General features: G+C 34.5%; 2 protein-coding genes across 2 annotated transcripts; one reads left to right on the forward strand and one right to left on the reverse strand.

Annotated features, from left to right (window-relative positions):
• Nucleotides 1–3,768: 3,768 nt before the first annotated feature.
• Nucleotides 3,769–12,418, forward strand: LOC120277417 (protein OSB2, chloroplastic-like). Its single transcript, XM_039284262.1, has 5 exons — nucleotides 3,769–4,283; nucleotides 5,199–5,340; nucleotides 5,440–5,524; nucleotides 11,638–11,744; nucleotides 12,003–12,418. The coding sequence occupies exons 1-5, from the start codon at nucleotides 3,913–3,915 to the stop codon at nucleotides 12,189–12,191; spliced, it is 894 nt and encodes a 297-aa protein (XP_039140196.1). The 5' UTR covers nucleotides 3,769–3,912; the 3' UTR covers nucleotides 12,192–12,418.
• A 2,317-nt stretch (nucleotides 12,419–14,735) lies between these two features.
• LOC120277418 (auxin-induced protein 22D-like) lies at nucleotides 14,736–16,079 on the reverse strand. The gene is made up of 4 exons (XM_039284263.1): nucleotides 15,798–16,079; nucleotides 15,477–15,682; nucleotides 15,288–15,387; nucleotides 14,736–15,178 (listed from the first exon to the last, which is right to left on the reverse strand). Exons 1-4 carry the CDS (start codon nucleotides 15,986–15,988, stop codon nucleotides 15,103–15,105), a joined length of 573 nt encoding a protein of 190 aa, XP_039140197.1. The 5' UTR covers nucleotides 15,989–16,079; the 3' UTR covers nucleotides 14,736–15,102.
• Between the last annotated feature and the right edge of the window lie 10,298 nt (nucleotides 16,080–26,377).

Consider the following 26,377-nt stretch of genomic DNA (forward strand, 5'->3'; position numbering starts at 1 on the left):
AAACATGATCTTCTTCGGTGTAATGGAAAGAGTGTCATTCCTAATAGCTCTCAATTATGGGAGCAGCTATTGTATGAGTTTCATGAATCATACTTGTGTGGACATGCAAGCACTGGCTCACATATATTCAGATAGCTCAATAGTTTTATTATCACTAGGAATGCGTATAGTTGTCACCAATATGTCAAATGTTGTCTTACCTATCAATAGGTAACACCCACCCAAGAAGACTATTGTAGCTCCTGGCACTGCTACAATAAATATGGGAAGACATTTGGATGGACTTCATATTAGGTTTACCTAATTCAGAAGGATATTTAGTTATCTATGTAGTCATCAACTATCTTTCCAAATATGGGCATTAAATTCCCCTCAAAACAGACTTTACTACCTCAACTGTAACTAAGGCCTTCATACAACATGTTGCCAAGCTCCATGGAGTACCCAAAATGATTGATAGTGATTGAGATAGAACTTTTACAAGTTACTTATGGTAGCACTTGTTCCACATTATGGCTTCTATGTTAGCCATGTCTTCAGCCTATCACTCCCAGTTTGATGGGCAAATGAAGGCTTTAAACAAATGCTTGGAACAATACCAACGTTGATCCAAGTAAGTGGGTGGAGTTGCTACCATAGGCCAAGTATTACTACAACATGACACTACATACTAGCATGGGAATAACTCCTTTTAAGGTTGTCTATGGCCTTGACCCCAAGGTGCTAACATATGACTTTAATGAAAATTATACTCCATTAGTTTCTACCTTACTACAACAAAGAGATTTGGTTTTGCAACAGCTCAAACTCAACATTTCCCATGCCAAGGAGTGTATGAAACACTTTGCTAATACAAAGTACATTGACATTTTAATATAATTGGTGATTAGATGTTTGTCAAGCTTTAACCATATCGGTGGTTCTTTATTCACTCCACCGAAACTACAAATTGAGCATGAAAGACTTCGGACCATTCCAAATTGTACAGAAGCTTGGGCCTGTCGACTATACGCTTTTACTTCCCTCTAAGTCTAAAATACACCCTCTGTTCCATGCCTCTCTACTTCTCTACTGACGAAGTGTTATGGTAATCTTACTAGCTCCAAGGTGCCATTAACATTGATTACAAATGAATGTGGCCCTGTGATTCAACCTAAGTATTTGTTACAATATTGGCAGATCTTGCACAACAACCAATGTAGTGTTTGTTAAATAGGAAGTATTGTCTACTTGGAAAGATCTCCTTCAGTTAGTACAACAATTCCATCACCTTAATCTCAAGGACAAGGTCTCTTTTGATGGGTGGGAAAATATTGCATTTCCTTAACATGGTTGGTAGTCAAGACAAAGCTCATTGACAATTCACCGGAGGGACACATGGAAAGATCATCATTGAAGGCTGAACTCTAATAAAAATAAACGAAGGAGAAGGTGTTAAGGCTAAACATATGGACAAATCATCACCAAAGGGAGGATACCAGTCAAATCACGTGTAAGTGAGTGAGGGCAGGCACCTGAGTAATAGGAGAAAGAGATAGAAACTCTAGTACAAGGATTTTGTTATGACTTGAAGGAGGGGTTATATAAAAATGGGGTTGCAAGAGGAAAGGAGGGGAGGAAAAGGATATGGAACTTGGAAGCCTAGTTGTGAAGCTAGGAGGTGAAGCAGAGATGCGGATCTCTTCCCTAAGGGAAGTATATGCATTTATCTTGTTAATTGTTTGCTACTAGACATGAAGATTATTTTCTCCATTGTCTCTTATTAATTCACTGAGTATTGGGTGGATGTAGACATGGCCACGGTTCGAGAACCGCGCGATTCGAGTTCTCGAACCGCCGGTTCGGTTCAGAGCTTGACCGGAACCGAACCGCCCTAGGCAAGGTTCTTGGCGGTTCGGTTCCGGTTCGGTTTTCGGTTCCGATTCGGCGGTTTGGTTCAACGGTTCCGGTTTGACGGTTCATACGGTTCGGTTTTTTTTTTAACTAAATAATTCAATAATTCAATAATTGAAATTAATTAACACAAAAATACAAGAATTAATTTAATACTAATATAAGATAGTAGGTTAAGTTAGTACGTATACCAGTATACCCAAAGGTTTCAATGTTTTATTTATTTTTGTTGTTATTATTTTTTTAATGTTCATGTATGTTATTTGTTTTTCTTTAGGAATTGTTTTTATTTCCTTTTCCTTTTTGATTTCTAGTATACTTATATAAGTTGCATAGTTTACAAATTGAAAAATCTTGGGAGTTTTATCTATATATTGGAATATATATATATATATATATATATATCTTTAAATGATCAACAAAATCAGGCAAATTGATATATATACACATATATATTCATGTTTATTTTTATTTTATTTATTTATATATTTTTTTAATGATTCAAATGTTTTTACATGAGAGCATTTTTACTCAAGATATTTTTCATTTATATAAAATAAATATAATTTAATATGAACTACGTTAATTTTTGTAAGTTTCAAAAACGGAAGATATATAAAAGTCTAGTCTTTGTTTTTTTATATTAAATTATAAAAAAATAATATGGAAATCTACTAAAGAATTGAATATTTAAGTACTTCTCGTTAATTAAATTGTTTTTAATAAATCCATATTTAATTTGTAACTAATAATTTGTGGCATAATCAATTAATTATAACTTATCCTCTTGCATGAGTAATAAAAGTTTCGCATAGACAAGACATATAAGTTTGGACTGAATGTCACAAATCAGACCTAATCGGCTAATCAAGAATTTAGAATCAGACCTAATCAATAATCAATTTGGTTAATATCTTTAATTAATTATTTAAAATATCTTTAAACATGCAATTACTTAATTAATTACTAATTAATGATATTAACAAAATAAAAAAACCTAATCATAAATGACTTTATTTATATAGTATGACATTATTCATATTATATTTATATAATATAATATGAACTTTTGTTTTTGAACCTTTTGGTTGAACCAGTATGTGGAGCTACGGTTGAGCAGCATATGGAATCACGGTTGGAACCGCGGTTCCACAGTTTTTAAATTTTTGAAACCCGGAACCGAACCTTATATGAAGGTTCCGGGTTCCGGCTTTTAGGACTGATTCTGGTTTTCCGGTTCGGTTCCCGGTTTTTAGCGGTTACTTTCGGGTTCGGTTCCACGGTTTCGGTTCAAAATGGCCACGTCTAGGTGGATGAACTCTTATCTCTATTGGTGAATAGAATCTTATGCTGTTAAGTTATGTTGATCTAGTGATTGTATTGATATTACTTGGGAATTATATTAGAGAATTAGATCTATTACACAATGTTTTTCCTTTTCTTCCTTGCTCCCTTCATTATTCCTTGAAAAAGTTACTTCTAATATATTTCCCCTTCTTTAAGAGACAAAAGTGAAAAGGATGCCGACAGTTTCAAGGTGATGTCGTGATGACATATGTAAGGTCAATCTTTCAGTCACTCTGAGGGACTGTCACTCAGAGTCACACTTTGGGGAATTTGAAGGCTTAGCACTCAAAAACTCGTCTTCACATTGGAAGAGATGCACATAGGAAGTCGAGGGTGGATTTATAATAGATATCATTTCCTTAATTTATCCCTTTTTGAATCGTAAGTTGCATATGACCAAGATCTAAATATATGAATAATTTTGATAATAATTAAGATCAGTGGAAGATACATTGCTTGAAAATGCGATTATCTTTTTCTAGGCAAAATATTCCATAAAACAGCCTCCTTAAGGAACCTCCATCATGCATAAAAGCAAATTTATAATTACATATAAACCCCTCTACCCTACAACAAAATTATGAGGTTTACTGTGGGGTAATATTAAAACAATCCAAGGTTAGGCTACGTATAACTCTTCAGAGCTTCCACAAAACACGCTTCAGAGCTCCAATGGCGCTTCCGACGCTCTCCCAATGCCAAGCCCATCTCCTTCCAAAACCCTCTCTTTCTCCATTACCTTTTTTCAGGCTCCCAAACCCTAGTTCCAATCCTAGTGCCATCTTCTCCTCCCTCGTTATCCCCTCCTCGTCCGCTCGCCGGCGGAGGTCCATAAGGTGTTCGACCCCCCACGGCGGAGACTATGAGCACGAGCGTGTTGTGTACCCGCGGCCACAGGAGGTCCCTTGGAGTAAGGACCTCGCCAATTCCGTCCATTTGATTGGGATTGTTGGGGCTCCCGTCCAGATTAAGCACCTCAGCAGTGGCAAGGTTCTCGCTTGGACGCGCCTTGCCGTAAGGAAGTCCGCCACCGATACCACCTGGTTAGCCCCTTTCTTTTTGTTTTTAGCTGACTGGGGATGGGGTTTGTTGCTTTCTTTGCTTGTAGATGAGTTGTTCGACGTATTGCTTCTCTTTTGTAGTTTGTTTATTTGGAATTCTTACCTGATTTGGTTTAGTGAAAAATATTACCAATTTGGTGGTTGTATTACACTATAATGGAGTTAACATAGAACATTTGGCAAAAGATAGCAACATTTTAAGTTTGAAGTCACATAAAAATCTATAAGAGCACAATACAAAGAGGGAACAAAAGAAGAGCCACCGGTTCAGGTGCAAGATACTATCATTACCACCTGGACAATTAGACATCCAACATGTAATCGCAATGACCCAATTGCAAGAGTGGAGCTCTACCAGCTGAGCTATATTACTAGAGGCAAGTGGAGTGTAAGAAAGTATTCCGATAATGTTATATGAGTTTTTAATTCAATTACATGAAGATAGTGTTTATGTTGACACTACGATGAGCGTCATTGTGATCTGCATTGGAGTGTAATCTGAACAACATTTGGTCTTCAGGAATGTTAGAAATAGATACTACAAAATTGGTGTCAGATTGCAAGCTGAAGAACTTCGGATGAACGTTTCTCACTATACTACTAGTTCATTAGTAGTTTGCTTCAGTTCATATGGTTTGAAATAAAGTCTTCAATTCTGTTCTAGTGGGCCGATTTTGAGAAGATGATCGATGAGATGATATGTTTTCATTGGATGAACTGCTTTCGTCTGAAATGCATGTATATCTAATTATCTATGAAAGAGAAACTTAAACATCATCTTAAGTCAGTTTATGGTTCTACCTGTTAGTCAAAAATTTTTTAGTTACCTTTTTGGTGCTTCTTGTTTATCTCCTTCTCTATTTTTGAACTCATCATGATGATCTGTTTCTGTTGCAGGATCAGTCTGACATTCTGGGATGAGCTGGCACATGTAGCTTTTCAACATGTGGAGAAGGGTCAACAGGTATATGTTTCTGGGCGGCTTGTTTCAGACACTGTTGAAGGAGATGATGAGAAAGACCGGCAGGTTTATTACAAGGTTTATTTTTTGTCCTCTCTTGTGTTTTCTAGTAGGTTCACACATTTCTTGCTCCTTCATGGGTGATTCAGTATAAAATCTTGGTCCTTATTTTTCCAGATTGTGGTACAGCAGCTGAATTTTGTTGAGAGGAACTTCCCGCCAATACCTTTGTATGAACCAGGGATGAACTCTATGATTTCAGGTGATTTGATGGATTTTTTTATTGGCAAATAGCACAAATAGGCATTGGCAAGAGAAAATGTTTCCTCCAATTATTGGCATCGGACACATTTGTTCCTCTAAGATTTAACATTTGCATTAGTTTGACCCTTCCTTGATGTGTACTGGCGAGTGTATTTAACTGACCCATTTTTACTTTGTTGCCAAATAGAAAGGACAAGTGAACATAATGTGAAAGTAATAGTGCAAATTTTCAGCTCCTCCCTTAGGAATAGGCCCAATAAGACGATTGCAAAGACTAGTTTCTAAATAGTCCACCAGTTTCAGCTTTTTATTGGGTTTGATTTCCTTGTAAAGCATCTTAGAGACATATTAAAACATATGTCAAGGGTTTACTAGTTCACCGCAAACCTCTTCTAGATTGGATTTAGAAGGGTGATATTCATAATCATTTAAGGGTAATATGTTTTATGATTGGGTTCATATGGCACTAGCTATTACTTAGGTGTTATATTAACCAATTAAAAGTACAAACTACAGAACTTTCTCCCAAAAGCAAAATGTCAATATAGTATTTCCATCCTCTTTGTTTGCAACCTTTAGCTACTTATTTGTTTTGAACCTTTTATTGAACCTCATGGTTATGACTTCTCGAAGATTCATTTATAACCTAATTTCACATACTTAGGGATCAAAATAATAAAAAACATGTGCCTTTGCACATGTTGGATGTGTTTTCTTCAGACTACAGGTCTACAAAAATGTTAATTTGGTTTTTCTCTTTCCCAGGCATGTTGAAAATAATGGCTTGGCTTGATGCTGCAGTTTGAATTATAGTGTAGAGTTCAAATGTGCACTAAGATTTAATTAACATGCATTAGTGTAACTAGCATTAAACTTAAGACTTTTTGGGATCTTAAATTATGACTTTTACATTACACATGTGTCATTTAAGAATTATATAAAGAAGTGATTTGTAAGGGATGAAAGTATCTGGAGCAGATAGAAGAAGAAACTAATGGAGCTTCTTCATCTCTGTTATTGTCTTTCTCTCTTCTATTTGTCTTTCTCTTGAAATATTTGCTTCTTGGTTAGAGTTCGGACCTTCTAATTCCATTCAAAAGGGTACCAAAACTTCAAAGGTTATCATCAAATGGGTGCTAATAAAAGAAAAAGGGAGGAAGACAACTCCTCAAGAAGATCATTGGAGATCAAAGAAGGAGATTAACATGCCAAGTTCAAGTATTTATGGTATGAGCACCCAACTACCCTCTTGATGGAGAAAGCTTTAATTATTGGAGTATCAAGATGAAGGCCTTATTTCTATCTCAAGAAATTTGGGATTTTGTAGAAGATGGTTTTGAAGAACCCTTAACTCCATTAAGAAAAATTAAAGCATGATATATAGAAAGTTGCTAGGACTCTTTTCTTTGTATAACAAGGAGTCATAGAAGATTTTTCCAAGAATCATTGGAGCTACCAAAGCCAAAAGGAGTATAGAACGTATTTCAAAAGGAGTTCCAAGGCAATAAACAAATGTTAATCACTTAGTATAGACTTTGAAGATACGAAGATGAGAGAACAAAAAAGCACGTATGATTACTTTTTTTAATTTATGGAGTTAGTAAACCAAAAGGGGACTCTTGGTGAAAAAATTAATATCAAAAGAATGGTAGGAAAAAAAAAATTATGATTACCTTACCTGAAAAATATGATCCAATTGTTGTTGTAACTGAAGAATCAAAAGATTTAACTACTTTGAGAGTTCATGAGTTATTGGGTTCTCTTAAGCCTCATTAGCAGTGATTAAGGATTCCAATAAATAAATAAATAAATCTTTCGAAAGTGCCTTTCAATTTGAGCTTAATCACATCACAAAATAACATTTAAAGAGAATCTTTAATTCATGATCAAAGTAGAGGCAAATATTCTAGAGGTGGAAGAGGTGGAAGACAGGCAAGACGAAGAGGTAGAAATACAATAAATCATATTGATGTCACTTCAACTTACATGTTCCCTATTTAAAAGTGGTCATATTGACAAAGATTCTTGGGACAAAGACAAGCCTTAATATCGCAAAAGATTTAGCCGTCTTTAAAATGAAACCGGTACAACACTAAACAACTAACAAACTTTTCTTGGGAAAGAAAGGTGATGGAGATGCTAACATGGCTATGCTCATTAAGCGGCTTTTGAGTAAGAAAATGATGTATGTTATTTTGATAGTGGTTGTAACAACTTTATAATTGGCAATCAAGATATCTTCATTGAGATTGATGCATCTAACTATTAAGTAAAGATGAAAAATAGCTCACTTGTCTAAGCAAAGGATAAAGGCACAATAGCCCTTGAGACAAAGAATTGTAGAAAATTCATGCAAAATGTCTTACTTGTTCTAAACTCTGACCAAATCAAGCGAGTATTGGGCAACTGGTTAACCATGGTTACCCAATTCATCTCCATAGCACACATAAGATTAATGACAAAGGAAATAAATAGATAAATAAAGCTAGTCATCACCAATATCCGAATGGAGAGAGCAGAAATTTTCCACTCACTTTCCAATATGGAAGCGCTATGGCATTAAAGATGCAAGTTGAAGATGACACTTGGATATAGCACTAGAGCTTTAAGCTTTGAATTTTCGTAGTCTAAAATATCTACAACAAAACAACATATTGTGTTATTTCCCTCCAATTCAAGAAGTGCATGATGTTTGTGAAGTATGAACACTTGGCAAAAAAACATTGTGACTCTTTTCCAAAAGAAAAAGGTTTGGAAGGCTATTTCACTATTGGAACTTGTTCACGCTTATGCATGTAGGCTTAGACACCCTCTCATGGTGGAAACAAGTACTTCATTACATTCATAGATGATTATTCTCAGATGGCTTGGGTGTGTTTCATGAGTATAAGTTGGATGTTTTCTTAATAGAAATAGATAATGTTCAAAAAATTTCAATGCTTCATCACATGAAGGTGTTGAAAAGTGTCTTAGGTGGAGAGTATAACTCTAAAGAATTCTAGAAATTATATGAAGATATTGGCTTGGAGTGACAATTGATAGTTACACACACTCTACAACAAAATTGTATTGCAGAAAGGAATAACGAAATTTTCATGGAGGTGAGCAGGCAAATGCTCAACAAGAAAAATCTTTCAAATGCATTTGGGGCTGAAGAAGTATATACTCTTAGATATTCAGTATTCCTTCATGGAAGCTTTTCCCACATGAATGGGATGCTTTCAAAATTTTCTCCTCTTTGGTGGATTTAGGCATGCTTTCGAGCCATTTCTTTTGGAAATGTTGATGATTTAATTTTCTAGGTGCATATTTTGGGTCCTTGAAATAAATTTGCCTTAGCTTTTTGATCTAGAAAATAAGGCTCGGTTTTCATCAGATCATTCTTCTTTGTAGTTTGTTTTTCTCATATGCATATCCTTCTCTGTAGGAGTGGATGATCCTGGTGTCCAAGGTATCAAATGCAGATTAAGTTCATAATACCTAAAATTTCTTTATAATTTTCTTTACCTTAAATTCTTATAGAAGTTTCCTTGCTTATCTGGTGAACCTCATGGATATCATTAGTGATGGAATTAGAATTGTATATGTAAAGAGTTACTTCCCAGGGTTTTCCAACGGTCCTCTATTAATTCAGCACCAACGAGAATGCTAGTAACTCACTACACAAACCAGAGGGAATTTCACTTGACACAGATGAAATGCCTGTGTTGGAACTTGTTATGCTTATCGTCATCATAGTTGGATGGGCGTGATACAGAAGGCATGTCAATCAATTTAAGGCAAGTGAGTTGGTAGTCCATCTAGCGTGGCCAATGCTAAAATACGAATCAGCAAACTTTGTTGGCTTGATCAAACAACAGAGTATATATAATTGGCATATAGATAAATTTAGGCTACCAACTTTTTAGGCATGGAAAGATCTTATCTTCAAGAATTAGGACGATGACTACATTTGCAACATTGTTCCTGGTAAATGTTGTACCCCTTCAATGGAGGACTGATGGTTTTCTTCACCAAAGATTTAACCTTTTATTTTTATTTTTATTTTTATTTTTATCGCTCGCAAGGTTTTTAAAAACCCAAGGCTTGTGTTGAGGCGCTTCTCAACCGTGAGGTGAGGCGTAAGTCTTAGGGATGGCAATAATACCCAAATCCGACCTGACCTGACCCGAGTTTGAAGGGGAAAACCAAGTTTGACCAGGTTTCGGGTCGGGTTCGGGTAAAACCGACTAATACAAAGCGGGTGCGGGTGCGGGTATGGGAATCCTAATATCCGTACCCGAACCTGAACCCGAACCCGAAATGCAATTAACAAATATACTCAATTATATATATTCAATTTGGGTTGACTTTGAATGTCTATTTTCAATTCCTACTTTGAATGTTCTATGCGTTAGATTGTGACATTGAGACCATGAAGACATGTTTAAATTTCATTCTTGTTCTATAGAGCAAATTGTTCTTGTTCTTATTCTATTTACTTTGAATGTCTATTTTGTGTTGAATTTGTCTATTTTGTGTTGCTTTGAATGTCTATTTTCAATTCCTACTCTATGGTGTTCATTCAAACAAAAAAACTATGATTTTGGATTGGCATTTTTAATTTGTACTTGGTATTTTAATTTCATTTTAAATTTTTTTAAATAGGGTCATGGCGGGGCGGGTATCCCAGCGGGGTACCCGATTCCTTGTCGGGTGCCGGTGTGGGTTAGGGTTTTGAAAACCCATTTGGTTTGGGTTCGGGTTCGGGTTCGGGTATGGGGGCAGGGTAGCGGGTGCGGGTACGGGTATGGCAAAACCCGCACTCAACCCAACCCGTTGCCGTCCCTAGTAAGCCTCAATTAAAGAATATTATTAATCTTAATAAATATTTTTGTTTTTCGGCAATCAAAAAATTTGAAAAATATATTGTTTTCCAAAAACACTATTTTCAGAAGTAGCCTCTTTATTTCTCTTAACGTATTTCCTATTAAAGAACATTATTTTTTCATTTGTAAAGTAAATATTTTTTGTTTTCCGGTAATTAAAATTTAGGAAAATATAGAATTTATTCATCTTGGGAGGTATATGTGTGAATAGTTTAAAAAATATATAATTAATTAATTTCTTTTTAAACATGTAAATTTATGTGTATAGTTCTTTTTTGTGCTCCTGCTTCCTTTTTGAAAGAATCTTTTTTGTTGAAAATGAGAGGCCTTATCTTATTAAAATATATTATTTTATTTATAAAATAATTACTTTTTTGTTTTGTTTTCAGAAATTAATAAAATTGTAACTCATCTTATTTGTAAGTTAAAACTTATCTTAAAAAATATTTTGTTTTTCATCAATTAAAAAATATATATTTCACTCTTATTTCTCTTAATTTTTTCTATTAAAGAATATTATTTATCATTTATTAAAGAAGAGTTAGTTGTAGTTGAAGATTGGTTTTTTTGAGGCTTAAGTCTCACACGCACTGATGCGCACCACCTCAGTGCGTGCGCTTTTTTTAATGACGTTTAAGCCTCAATTAGTTGATTGAAGGCATGCACTTTGAGGCCTTGGCCTTGCCCTTGCCCTTCGCTTTGTTGCACGCCTCAATGCATACGCCTCAAACAATTTAAAAAACCATGATCCCTCGGACTTCTTGCAGCCAGATTTATTTTTGGACTAAAATTATTAAGTGACGGTGAGATGACAGTAAAAGAAAATATGGAAGACCTATTTTCTTATGTATTGGTAAGAGTTCCATTGTAATGTGGGAAATATAAAGTTAGAAGGTACAAAGTGTACTTACCTTGCTTATGGAGCTTGAAGAGCATTTAAAATATAATAAGCATGTTGAATTCTTTGAAGCCTCCATAGAGTTGTTTGGACACACTTCCTTTGTAGTAAATAGGCCAACATTTACCGAGAAGGCTGATAAAATTTTATAACAAACCTCGAGTGAAATTTTATCTAATGTGTGTAACCTAATGAAACAATTCACAAACCCATTCGATAATGACTAAATCACAAACTTTCCAACAGTACACTCATATTTGTTTTTGTAACTGAAAGAATGGAAGAGTTCTTCCTTTGATGATGCTATTTCAATGTCATTATTCTCTTTCTTCTTCAATCTTGTAGGTGTCAAACCTGCAAGTCTTGTCAGTAATAATTCTGGCTCTATGGAGCAGCTCTGGCAAGCTTTCTTTGCCAATCCAGTTGACTGGTGGGATAACAGGACAAACAAGGTTTCTTGACTATCTTTATTCTAATCACAAGCATATTTGGGTGCATAGTCGTATGGCCTTAGTGCCATGGCTAATTTTGTGAAGAACATGTATCGTTTATTAATTTTCTTCACTCAATTTTCTTTCTTATGAAATCATTTGTATTTATTGTTAATCTAGTCAAAACTAATGGTTCCTCTCAGCATGCTAATAAGAAGAAAACCTATGTCAATCTTATACATATGGAGTATGAGGCATTAATTGTATGTATTGTTCCAGAGAAATCCAAAGGCTCCTGATTTTAAGCACAAAGACACCGGCGAAGCTTTGTGGATTGAAGGCAAGTACAACCCACCATGGGTGAAGTCTCAGCTGGCTATACTGGATACGAGGATGGGCTCGCTTCAACCCAATGGATCAAGCTCTGCTGTTTCTTTCATGCATGCAGATGATTTTTCTTCCTTCTAGCATTACGGTGTTGATGCTAGAAGTCAATATACCTTGCTAGATGCCAATTTTGTTTGGTTTGATCAAGATATGCTATGAAAATTATTGTTTTGAGGCTCTAGCTGGAAAGTTGTAGTTTTTGGCCTGATATGATCCAGTTCCTTTTGTTTTATGCTACTTTTTGTATACTCTGTATTGTTCAACTCTGCAGCGTATATTGAATTTAAAACAGCAAGTTTTTGTTGATATTCCCTTTTGCAAGATGCCATGGTCATCTACCAACATAAAGCCTCTGCTTAACCTTTAGTTCTTTGAGGATGTGCACAGTTATAACAAAGAAACAATTCTTTCAGTTTAGCGTTTTCTTGCAACAGCAAGATAATGCATGTGGCTGTTGTTTAGTTTTCAGTAATTGCGAAACAGAATTAGGAGACTGGTAAGATGATACTCTTCGTTCCAATAGTTTGAGGAAATTCTTGATGTTATTTCATTTATAGTTTGGCCATCTATTGCTCTTCTCATTTGCGGAGTAAGAAATATCGTATCTATTGCTCTTCTCATTTGCGGAGTAGAAAGAAACTTGTTTCTCCTAACTAGCTAGTGTATCTATAATATGCAGATTATGAAGATGTGAGTCTTTTGCTGAGGCTTGGCCTGAAGTCTTGTCTGATATACATGGCTGATAGAAAAACTCCAGATGTCTCTCAACTTTAAAGGTGCTCTAGCAATTATGCAAGAAAAATTCATATCTTTGGAAAATTTCCATGCTTTTCTAGATTATGTCTGTAAAAGTCCTGTAATTCTTGTCATTTAGGAAATGTTTGATTCTTCATCAGTCCTCTCTATCTTTTTCCACAAGTCAGAGTTGGCAATCACACCTTTCCTGACTTGAAAAAAAGCAAGAACTTCTAACATGCTTCCTAAACTTGGGACAGTCTTTTTCAATTCACCAATCAAAATTAATTTATGTTTTTCATTGTCTCTCTCTCTCTCTCTCTGCCTTAAATAATAGCCTGGTAAGAGACTTTCTGAGAAACTTTTATATGATGATGCTTCTTGGGAACTTCATAGTGTATAGATCTATTTTTCTCTGAATATTTTATTTTCTCAATTTAGTTTGACGCTTCTATTTCTTTATATGAAAGTTTATTTTGAGACTTGTACAGAGATTATATACTGCTCTATTGATGATATAATGAAGAAACTTTCTTGTTGTGACTTAGTTTCTAGAGTCCCTTCATAAATGCTAGTACTTGCTTTGAAAATCAGTATCATTTTTATATAGTGCCACTTGATCCTTCTTCTAGTTTTCATAAATATAGAGGTACATGACCTTAAACTTTGACAATGCAATGTAAAGAAATGAAAAAATGGCTGTTCATTTGCAAAGGAGATGTCAAATTAACAAGAAGCCATAACACTGACAATGTAACTTCAGCATCTTTAATGAGAACAAATAACAACTAGAATTAGATATGTTGTCCATCAATAGATCTTAATCAAATTAAGTGTGAGCATGGATGAAAACCACACAATAATGCATGGTTATCAAACATTTCAACACGGCCTTCTTGTATCATATTCTGATTGAAATTGTTCCTCTGGTGAAATGTCTTTTTGAGTGCCATAGGGGCAGTTAGAGAGGTGCTGACCCACTACTCATTTGCTGTTCTCATCAATGCATGGCCTCACCCACTTGCTAGGAAAATTAGTACAAAAGTGAAAAACTTTCCTTACTAGACAAGACTGTTATGGATAGGTGTAAAATGCATACAATTGTCTCCAAGTACATCAAATGAAGTATACGATCAATTGATCTAATGTATTCAACTACACTCACCATGACTTTTCAAATATTTACTTGTAAGATGGTTCAGAATTAGTAGGATGTCTTTGTTGATGCATCTACTCATTTATACTGATGAACTGTATGTGGTCCTGATTCTATCTTTAGGATTATACAAGTCTAGAGGATTTATTACTGCACAATATCCAACCACCAAAGTTGACAGGTTTGAACTCTTCTACATCAGCATTGGATGCTTTCTTATCTCTTTTTTTCTCTGAAACTTCATTCATGTGCAATATCACATGTGCATTGTCTGACCTCTTTCTCTTCTTTAATTTTAGACTCTACATTGCAGAGAGTAATGTGAAATATGAAACAACAGTTATCTAGCTTTGTCACCCTATATATAAGTTGATGATCAAACCTGTCTGCTTTAATTTTTAACATGCATGGATCTACATGCTAGAAATCTCAGTAATCTCTTTTGATAACTTTCATGTTCTTTGGGCCAGTTCATCCAACAAGGAGGTGTTCATGCTTTTATTTATTACAATTAGTTATTCATGGTCAGGACTGATTGATTCAGTGAAATTAATTTCATTCTTGTACATCATGTGATTATATGATTATTAAACAAGTTATTTGAATGGGCTTCTGGTTCATCTGATTCCTTTGTTCTACATATACATCCAAGTTTTATGATCTCAAATTTTTTAAATTTGATCAGAAATCAGATAAATAGAAAAAAATAGAAAAGAAGATAGAACTCTGTACAATTGCAGGTAAAAAACATGTGTTCTATGTGTCTTATATCCAGCTTTCAGTCTTGGATGAAAGTGTTAACATAAAAAAGAAAAAAGACAAAAAAAAAAAGAAAAAAGATGGGAAATAACATGCTCTGAAAGAAACCTAACATAAGAAAAAAGGAAAACACTATCTAAACGCAGACTTTTCTCTCTTTCCTTTTTTTTGCTTTATTTTTTCTGTTGATTTCTGTTCCTTGATGATGATGATGATGATGATGATGATGATAATGATGATGACATATAATTCCATCTTTTATGAATTTGGTGAGCTCAAGCATCACTTTTCTCCATATCTGTAACAAATTCTGTGCAGATATAGAACTGCATGCAGTAACGCTCATGAACTTGCACCAAGTCCTCTTGCTTCAGATCCTTTCATTATCCTCAGTCTCTTGCAAGAAGAGATGAACATCCTACACATAACCACAAGAGGTAAGACTTAGCATCTCAATTTCCACTACTTCAAATCCTTAAACCCATTTTACATCATATATATATATATATATATATATAGACACTCACCCCCATGGAACATCTCCAACCAACATCCAATCTCCATCTTTATCCTCATAAGTAACTGCATATTCAGATCCACTGTGTCCTTCCATCCCAGAAAGCTCACCTGTATTAAAAACCTTGTCATTTCTTACTCATCTTGATAATAATAATAACAATAATAATAATAATACATGTTATAGTTATGTTATTTACCTAGAGAGAAGCACTTGAACATGCCTTCCAATGCCACCACAAGCTCCTTGTACCCATTATACAACTGTAGGTCTATCTTTCTCAAGTAAGGAGCTCCATCCATGCTAACTTTCACATATATTCCAGCACCCTCACTCTCTTCCTTTTTGGCTTGAAAACTGTTCTTCCTATAAGATCTAATAGGTGGCCATCCTACTACTTGTGCCCTGCCATGCAAAAACAAACAACACCGTTCAATCTCTATAAATTCTTTTGACAAACACACACACACACACACACACACAATTATTCTATTTATCTATAATATATCAAACAACTTACTTGGCCACAGGTGGTGCAGTTTCAAGCCCACTCTCTGCCGAGTTTGTCTCCGACCTCTCCTCATCGGCCAGCGTCCGTTTGCTGCCTCGGTTATTCTTCATTGGCTTTTCTGTCCCCGGCAATCCTAATCTCAACTCTGTTGCCTTCAAATTATCAAGGTCAGTTTCAAAGCTGCTTGTTCTACCTTCCATTGCTATTATTGTATATCTCTATATTTCTCTTTTCTCTGCTATGTTATGTCTGAAAACCAAAGTTAAGTGTGTTGTTGTGGTTGTGATGGAGGTTGGAGTAGTTTTATAGAGAGTAGTTGGATGTGCATGCAATGAAATAGAATGCATTGTTAATGGAATTAATGGAAAGAGAGGGTGGTGGGGACAAGGACAATAAGGTTGGTCTATGAAGGAGGGGACAAGGGAATGGTGTGGTGCTTGTCTAAAAGGAGGCAGGCATTGCCGACCAATTGGGTCAGGGCAGCGTGGATTCTTTGGAAGGAGGGGCCCAGTATTGATAGTAGCCCATGTGAGCTTGTGGGCCCCGGGCCCATATGGGGCCCGGCCTATTACAACCCATGGGATTGGATCTTTGCACATGATGTGTTTGGCATCTGTCTGTTTGGTATATGTTGTTCTGCTACAGTGCTACTCTTTTTTTTTCTTTTAATTATTTTTTTTTAGAGAATTGGGGAAATAAATTAAATAATAGTCTTTCTTTATATCATAATAAACAAACATACATTTTTTTTTCGTATATGTAAAAAAAAAGTAAATAAAACAAAATAAACATATTACTTTTGCTTTTTGGTATTATATCACATTTCGAGTAGATTATATAGTTAAAAACTCCTTGAATTTGAGATACATAAATATTGGTGGTTTGAGGGTGTACACATAAATATGATTTTTATTGGGTATATTTGTAGTTTTAAATTATGAATTTTATGAGCTTTTGTAATTCTAAATTTAATTTTGATTAAAATTTGAAATTCAATAATAAAATTGTTATATGAAAGAAAAAAATTACATAATAGAACTTTTTTTTTTTTGAAAAGTAATAATAGAACTTTTTTGTTACTTGTTAGTTCAAGCCTAATTTATATTATGGAACTCCATGATATTCTAATGTACCTTCTTAAAGATTGAATAAACAGCCCAAGTTTTTCCACTGTTGAAGAAGGAACCATTAGATCCAAAACTTTTTAATTAATTATTTAATTTTAAAGACTCATTCAAAGGGGACAAATTAAATTTATTTCTGCAAATTAACTTGACTGATGCTGTTGGTCGGTTTGCTTCCATTTTTTTAATTAAATGACCTGATTTATCAAACAAACTTTGATGCTAATGTTTTCTTTCTTTATTTGCATTGTGCAAGCTTATTGAATGATTCGATTCTTTTATACATTAATTCTTATTCATTTGTTTTTTTTACTGGTATATTTAACTTTAATATACTTTGTTATTATTGCAGAAATCTAAGATATGGAAAAACCTGATCTTCTCTATTATTATCAACAATAAATGTATATCTATTAATTTAAATAAAGAAATGTATAAGAGAGATTAATTGTATAATCCAAGTATATACCAGTAATTAGCTTGTGGCTTAAATTCTAGTTTACTTGATCTCAAAAGTTTGCGGTGTGATTCATGTAATTGTTTAAATTATGAGAATTTTTTGAGGAATTGCAGTGGTAATGGAGAAATTTATTCATAGAATTAGGTGATTAAAGTGCACATAAAGAAGAGCATAACTAGGTTATGATTTAAAATTAATTTAGATTAATTTGATTTGTAATTAAATTATGATTTATTTAAAAATATTTTAGGGTTTTATAATGATGATATAACTTTGGCAAATTGTGTTGCTATTATTGTACTTAATTTTTAATATAATAAAATTATTTTTTTTTCTATCCAAGGTTTTTTTCCCAATTTTAAAATTTTCATGTAAATTTGTATATTCTTATTTGATTTGATTTATTATTGTTCATTATTTCTTTCATATACATGTATATTCATATATATATATATATATATAGACACATACTTCTGAATTAGAACATTTTACCTATGTGTGAATTAAACTGAACAAATTTGGCCTAAAAGGAAACCCATTATGCTGGAGATAGTTTACATCAATCTGAATCAAATGTGTTACAATTTTGGTGGAAAAGAAGATGGAGAGAGAGAGAGAGAGAGAGAGAGAGAGAGAGAGAGAAGCTCAATAATGAGGTACCCAACATTTAAAAAGTTAGTAAAAAGAAAAAAGAAAAAAGATGGAAAAGGACAGCGATGATGTAGAGAATAGTTAGGGTTGGTCCCAAATGAATGGCCATTCGTGTACTAGTTTGTATTGGGACCTTCTCCCACTTCCTACTTATCATCATCACCATCTTTCAATACTGTTACATATCCCCACACTAACTTGGACTCTAGTTCTAACTGTTGTCTACTGTTATCTGTCATACTGAGTGAGGATCCCTTTTTTTTTAAATATATATATATATATATATATAACTTATTGGTTCATGCGTGGGTTGTGATATATATATGTATAAATTAAATCACAGTACCAAGATATTTTGAATGGCTAGCAATGATTTGGAAAATTAAATTTATTTAATAAAGCAGGTCAATATAAATGGCATATTTTTGTTGTTCTATTAAGTCACCAAACACTATATATATATATATATATATATATATATTTATATATCTATGTCTCGGCACATGCATGGCTGCACTTATGTTTTAATCAAAGTTGAAATTTTGTTCCATAGAGAAAGAGCGAGTCTTATTTGATTTGTTATCTGTAAATACATTTTCTTTTATTAATTTGGCTCATTATTTAGCTTGGAGTTTTTTATATATTGGGAATTGTTCTTCTGCATGGTTGCATGATCTTTGTAAATAATTTTCTTTTAAAAGTTTTGCTTATTATTTAGTTAGAGTTCTTATATACATATACATTTATATATATATACATTTATTGTGGGTTGTTCTTGTGCATGGTTGCATCATGATCTTGAATCAAAATTAGGTATATATACATAGACAAGACTAAAGATGATCATTGAAAGCACACAAGAAGAAAAAGAAGTAATAATTTACATGATGGAGCCAGACCAAATAAAGTAAATAAATAAAACGTGTATACATATACCCATGCATGATTACTTACTTTAGAGCAAAATGCAATGAATCTAAAGATTTAGACGATAAAACATCCAACAAACAACCTATCACTTTACTTGTCCCCATTAATTTCTCATAATTAACTTGAAGTTCACATCACTGATCAATTCCCGGCCACATTTGATCCTCTCTTCACAGACAAGACCCATCCGATTCACTGTTTCTCATTAAAATCAAGTGGGTCTTTTTTTTTATATGGATACCAACACATCCACGTATGTGCCGCACGAGTGTTCCTTTGAATTCTCAATAATATCTTCTTCTTCTTCTTCCTAATCATATATATATATATATATATTCACTTAATTAATTATTATCATTCACATATATATATTAATTTGTTTGTGTATGTTTCATTGTGTGATGCCTTACAGCATAATTATATCTATTATCAAAGCTTCATACCCCCCATATATGGTTACTAGCTAGTTAGACATCCAAAACTATATAATCTTATCAAAAAGTTATTTATGTACGTGTATCTCCAAAAATACATATTTGTAGAAATCATATTTTTCCATATTATATATATATATATATATTTGTAAGTCTTTCTCATTCTTTTAATTTGTGTACCATCATGCTATAGTGGTTAGCTACGGTGTCAATTAGCATTAAATATTTAACTGTTTATCATAAAAAAAAATAAATCAAAAGAACTATTACTTGACCTCTCATGAATTAATATAAATAGTATAAACATTCAATACAAAACATATACAACAAGAGAAAGAAGAGCATATTATTAGGATGGTGTTATAATTAATTAAATTTATATAAAATATATATAATTAATCAATAAAATAAATAAATAATAGAACGGCAACGTGGACGATTGGATGCCACACGTAAGATGAGAACAAAGAGATGGTGAGTACGGGAGAGTACGGGCCCGTTAAGCAGTGGGAGTTGTACGTGAATGCCTGCATGCATGCATGCATGTAAACATCAAGGTGCACGTGAGCTGTCTTGTGGAAAGCAAGGTCATGGCTGCTGAGTGCTGACCCAAATGAGTGGCTGAGTGATTTATGATCCTTAGTTCTTTATTGGTGTGTTGCCATGTTAATTAGTAGGCCCTCTCATCACCACCACCACGCTCTCTCGTGACATGTTGTATACTTGCCAATGGGCCATCCTTTTCCCTCAATTTAGGGTTAGGGTTAGCGTTAGTTGTTAGGGTATGACTTCAATGTATAGAATTTATTGTATTTAAGAGGCAGTGTTTCTTGTATAAGTGTTTATTATTTATTATTTGTATTTTTCTTGTATATATATATGTATAGCCGTATAGGCTTTTCCACATAGACTAGAATTTAATTATTTTTTTAAAGAAAGTACTCACTGTATTAGAATAAAACTTAAGAAAATCGTTGTATAATTAATATATAAATTAATCTTGATACTAAGGAGACAGATCTGCCAGCAGACATGTAGTTCAGGATTTAATGTTTCACCCGTGTAGGAGAGCTAGTGTTGTCTCTCTTACCTGTTGTTTTGTTGTGTTTGTTGTATTTATTTTGCTATGTTGTACTTTACTTCTTTATTGTGTTTTTCTCCTTGTAGCTTTTACATCTAGTGTACTCATATATTAGTTTCTTTTGTTATTTTGTATTTGCCTTTGTTTTAATAAATTCATGGTTAATCAATTTTTATCAAAATAATTTTAATAATATATAAATAAACATAATATAATATAAATACACTAGAGAGCTTTCTAATATATCTAAATTTTTTTTAACCATATTATGTCTCTCTTGCTGAACACTTTAAACAATGCTCAAATTGTTAGTGTGTATTCCTACAATATTTGATGGTAAAAAGTTTAATTAGTATAACAAAGAAAAATGGCAATTAATAATCAGTACGTATACTTGAGCATATCCGAACAAAGTGTAAAAGAAACATTAAAAAATCTAAGTACATAATCAATTAATGTTCGAGAAACCAATAAAAATTTAGATCAACAGAGTAGAAAACTTATAAAACAACTTTAAATTTCTAAAGTATCTTTTAAAAACTTGATTTCACTTAAAAAAATATTTATTTATTTGGTAATTTTAATAAACTTTACAATAGTCAAACTTATTTGATGGAAAGCAGTTATACAAAGAACTACAATATTTGAATGGTTAAATACACAAAAAGGGACTCAGGAGGATATCGCTATATACATACAAAAACCCAAAAAATATATCATTTAAACTTAATGGCAAGTTATCAAATAAAACATTTGTTTGCCTATACATCCCGGAAATAACCTTAATTGTTTATCTAACCTCCATAATATTTCCAGCAGTTTGAATTGAACTCAAACCAATAAACTATTTTAATGTAAAACAAGTAAAACTATCAAAATCATCTTAAATATCTCAATATATGTGAAAAGAAAAATCAATATTTCTCAAAATTATATGAGTGGTTTTAGGATTAAATATACAATTTCATATTAATAATAAAATATAAAATATTATATTGACTAGCTAGTCAAGTGAAAATGCATTAAACTAACATTTTAAAATTATATAAAAAATATTAAATATACATTTTTAATAATAATGTGAAATTAAGATGGGAGACTTAATTAGGGCGGGTGAAGATGAACGGAGATGTTCGTCTCACATTTGCTCCTGACGGTCGATCGATTTATTTGCCAGTGTACTCACATTCTATTTATGAGGATGATGAGGAGTACATTTGGTCGTTTGATGACGAGGAGGAAGACGAGGGGGTGTTATCGGCGTTATGGGACTCGATGCATTGGGACGAGGGGAAGTCAGTCGTGACAGGCGCAAGTATTTCTCCCCGTCCGGTGGATCATCGGTTCACGCATGAAATCTCGCGAGAGGAGAAAGGGAAGCACTAAGTTCCGGGGTTGGTGGAGATAGGCTCAAGCTATAGTGATCGACAGGAAGCCTCGACATGGAGAGCTGACGGTTTTTATATGGGAGGACTAATCTTCTCTGGGGAGCAAAAAAAATGGCAGACAAAGGTTGGTCGTTGATGGAGATACCGGCTGTGGTTGAGCTTCGCTTCCACAGTTGGCTGGGTATCTCTTCCGGTGAGCCTCAGGTAGTGGTTGAGCCTTGCTCCCACAGTGACCAGGGTACCCCGTTGATGCTGTTGCTGGTCGATCTTCACCCCAGTGGAAAGTTTAGAATTTATCCGCCGGTGTTGCGGTTTGTTGGTGACGGAACCAAGACGGAAGAAAGCCCGGCAATGGTTGAGCCTCGCTCCCATACCGGAGGGCAAGGTGGTCCGGCGAGAGGTACTGGCGTTACCATTTTGAAGAGGAGAACGGAAGAAAGTGAGGAGTCTGTGAAACTGATTAAGCATCAAAGACCATTGGTTGAGTGGAGCTCCCACGATAATGATAAGGAGGAGCTGCAGAAGTTGAAGTCGATGGTCGAGCATAGCTCCCGCGGCGACGGCGACGGCGAGACGAGAGGTCCGGTTCGCAGGTCTATGACCGAACGGACCGCTGGTCAATCGGGGAGGGTGCAGCCTCCCGAGCAAAGGAAGGTTGGGGATGGCGACAAGGCACGGATGCATGGCTCGAGGCCGCGACGTGTCGAATCATGGAAAGTTCGTCCAGATTCGGTGCTGATTCCTGGGATGAATCGCTCAAGTGTCCAACCTAGGACGAACGAGGTTGTCGGATCTAAGGTGGTGGTTGGATCTGAGGTTAAGTTGGGGCCAGTTGTCTCGATGGAACCATCTCGAGAGCAGCTTGGTTCAAATCAGACACAGGCTGTGGGACCAAATGTGGCACCTATTTGTTCTCTGGGCTTAAAAGGTGATCCAGTTGCTGACCAGGTGGGCCGCTAGTTTGGAATAGGCCATGGGTGCCTGCAAGATGATGTGGGGCTCATGTGTGGGGTCCCATTTCTGTTAAGTGGAAAGGGAAAGCAGGTGGGCTCTTCTTGTGGAACAAGGCTGGGTCGCTTCTCTGTCAGTGTGGATGATGTGGGGTCGACCTTTAACATGGCTAGTGGGCTAGATGTTCCGGGCTTCGATTCCTTGGTGGGTTTGAATTTTAGTGATACTTCAATACCACCTGAGATGGTCCCACCAGATGGCGTTTTCTCAGCGGGTGTGCAGGCGCTGTTCTTGCAAATGGTAGGGCCGGTGGGGATTACTGTTGACACTCCGAGAGAGGTGTTGCGGGATGATACCCAATCAGTGGATAAAATTTCTTCTAATATTGATTTGGACTCAGATGATTCAGTTTCAGATTTTGAAAGAAACCTCAAGGACCTGTTGCCGGGGCTTCAAGGAAGTAGTTCTACAGGGATTGTAGAGCAACCTAAAGGGGCCATGAGAAGATAAAGACCGAAAAAACCTTCATCCAGATTCATTGAAGACGCAGGGTACCTGACTGGACCTCCAAGGTCCTCAAAAAAGAAATTGCTGCTAGAGGAGACTTCGGAAGATATCACCGAGGAGAAGATTGAAGAATCCATGTCTACTGTCCGGCGTAGCCTTGAGTTCTTTCTGCGCCTAGAGGACCCTATTGCCGAGGAGGCACCAGACCCATCCACGAGCTAGTTTGTCTGTGATTGATCGGGTTGTGAGGAGCCATGTTTTCCTCGTGTGGTTTGTTCTGTTGTTTTTTGTCTTTTGTAACCTATGTATCACCGCTTGGGGTGCATGGGGTCGGTTTCTCTCTGCTATGTATTTTGGTACCCTATTTTTTTTCTATCTAATTTAAGTGGTTTATCCACCTTTTCAAAAGTTAATTAGGGTTGACATTAGCTGGACTGACTCATGTACAACCTAGCTAGTGTGTAATTAATCAAGATAGATTGGACCCTTAATTTGGAGTTGAGTCCCCATCACACCGCTGGAGGGACCCTTTCCATTTTGGTGTCTTTTGTTGATCAGTTTTTGTCTTGGAGGAACCAGTAACACTGGCCATGATACCTGCTTGCCCTTAACTTGGTATGGCCATGCACCTCATGTCTTCTCCACTCGAAACTCCATCATTTACTATAACTTCTTAATAAATTATGTTATTCAAAGAATTAGGAAGGTTCAATATGCTTTTTGAATGTGCATGTTTCTGTCTTTGTCTTTTGAAGAAATATATGCATGTTATGTGTGTTCCTCTCTTTGTAATTATTTCCTTTGCTCTCACAAACATTTTATATCATTGCAATTTCAAATCATATACTCAGGGAAAGGAGCAAGGGTGTACATGTGCTTTGTTAGTAGTGTATGGGATTTGATTTTTCTATGCTGCCTTTTTCTTTTCCTCCTTTTTTAAGTCATTGGATGTGTCAATATTATTCATAATTAATTAACAAATATATATTAAGAACAATTGCATTATGTGTGTTCAACACTGGCTTCTCAAGCATAGACAGATACCCTTTCTTTCTTTCTTTCTTTCTATCATCTTTTTCTTTTGTCATTTTTTTTTTCTGTGAGTAATGATGCCAAGCCTTTTGATTGTTCAATTAACCAGTTGTTTAGACATAAAACAGTGATGATTAAGAACCGACTCACACAAGCAAACATAATAAGGAGAATTTGTTAAAGGGATTAATTTTAAAAAATTCTACTTTAATTATGAAAATTTTATTTTAAGAATATATATAAGGCATATAATATTGAAGTCATCCCATCTAGTTCCAAAACTAAATTATTCTCTGGTTCTCTCCTATTACACCCTGACACATATGCTATTAAGTTTTTTATGTTGTGATTGGGGGATACGTGTCAGACTATAATAGGAGAGAATCAAAGAATAACCTAGTTCTGAAATAGGCAAGATGACTTTTATAATATTGGTTTGTAAAGTTTGTTATATATTCTAAAATTTCATAGATAGTCATAATTGCATTTGTATTTATAGTTGCAGTTTTCTTATGTAAAGTTGTTAGTATATTTTAAATATGCTAATTGTATATACATTGATGTGAGTGAACAATTCTACCATTATAAATTGTTTTTCTTGTAGTGACTGTTTTCATTTTTGAGAGATTTATTGACTCCCATAGTTTTCTCCTCTCATTTTTTCTTTATTATTTTTTTTAATATGATCGACAAGATATATATTGAATAGAAAGTTGAGTGTTTGAAAGCAACATAAACCAACTATTTTAAATTGAAGAAAGGACCAAGCGTGCATTAATGAGCAACAATGGTGTAACAAGAAATGGTGCCAATATATATATACACCAAACCAAATTTTCATTGATGTCAGGCTCAATCCAGGTTGGTTTTGGTTTATGACCATGCAAAGCCACAATCAAGCTGTTAGGCAGCATGTATATATAGATAAACTTTAATTTCCTTCATACAATGCATATTGCATTATATATCAACTACCAATTATAATGTTGTGATCCATTAAAATTTTGTGGACTATTATTTTCATACTTATATATATATATATATATAATATTAAAACTCACTAAATTAAAGTTTATTTAATACATGCATGCATACATGAACATTTAGAATGAAAAGGAAATATATAAGAGAAACAAAGTAAAATTCATTGAAGCTACTTCCTCGGTGTAAAAATGAAAGACAAGTTATGGATAATTATATGATGTATGGTTAATTGCCAAGATATATAATCAAGTAGGTAAAGTAGTTGAATCTCTCATCACCTTCGCATGACCTTCCTCTTTCCCGTGAACAAGTAAACATGCCCAAAATGAGTGAAGAAACATAAATCTAGCTTGTTTGTATCACCCGTGTGCATAGACATTCATTTTCATGCACTTATTGAGAAACTCATGCACATGCACATGTTCCAATCTTTGTTTGAGTGCTTGTGAACTTGTCCATGCATGCTCTAATTTCTTATTTAAGTGAAAAACTAACTTATAGCTAGCTAGGAAAGATTAAAAAAAAAGTCATATTAATTTCTTAATTAATGGATATTATTCACGCAATTAAACACTTTGGTTGTTTGAATATTATTTGTACATGTATACATATAACCCTTGTGATAAATGATAATTAGATGTTTGTTTACTATGACTTCCATGAATAGCATCTATATCTTATTTTTGGGAGGAACAAGACAAGTGGTAGACCTAACATTGACATGAAATAAGCAAGACATGATAGAGTTGGACAAGCTAGACATATTCATATATAAAGTAGTGGTGGTGTCCAACAGTTAATATATGTGACAAGATGTCTGTGAGGTTTGATTCTCATGAAGTCTGCTTCAGATTACATGTAGACTTAATTTGTCCTCAACCTTCTCTTGGTTTTCTTAATCTAGTGGTTGAGATGTGCTATTGATCACCTTCTCACTTTCTATTATACATTATAATATCACTGTTAAATATTTTATACAAGGTGGAAAAAGTTCATTACTTTGTTAAGCATAGTTATCATACAAGCAACTATGATAAGTATTAGATA

Source organism: Dioscorea cayenensis, chromosome 15 (genome assembly GCF_009730915.1).
Source record: "Dioscorea cayenensis subsp. rotundata cultivar TDr96_F1 chromosome 15, TDr96_F1_v2_PseudoChromosome.rev07_lg8_w22 25.fasta, whole genome shotgun sequence".
Lineage (NCBI taxonomy): Eukaryota > Viridiplantae > Streptophyta > Magnoliopsida > Dioscoreales > Dioscoreaceae > Dioscorea > Dioscorea cayenensis.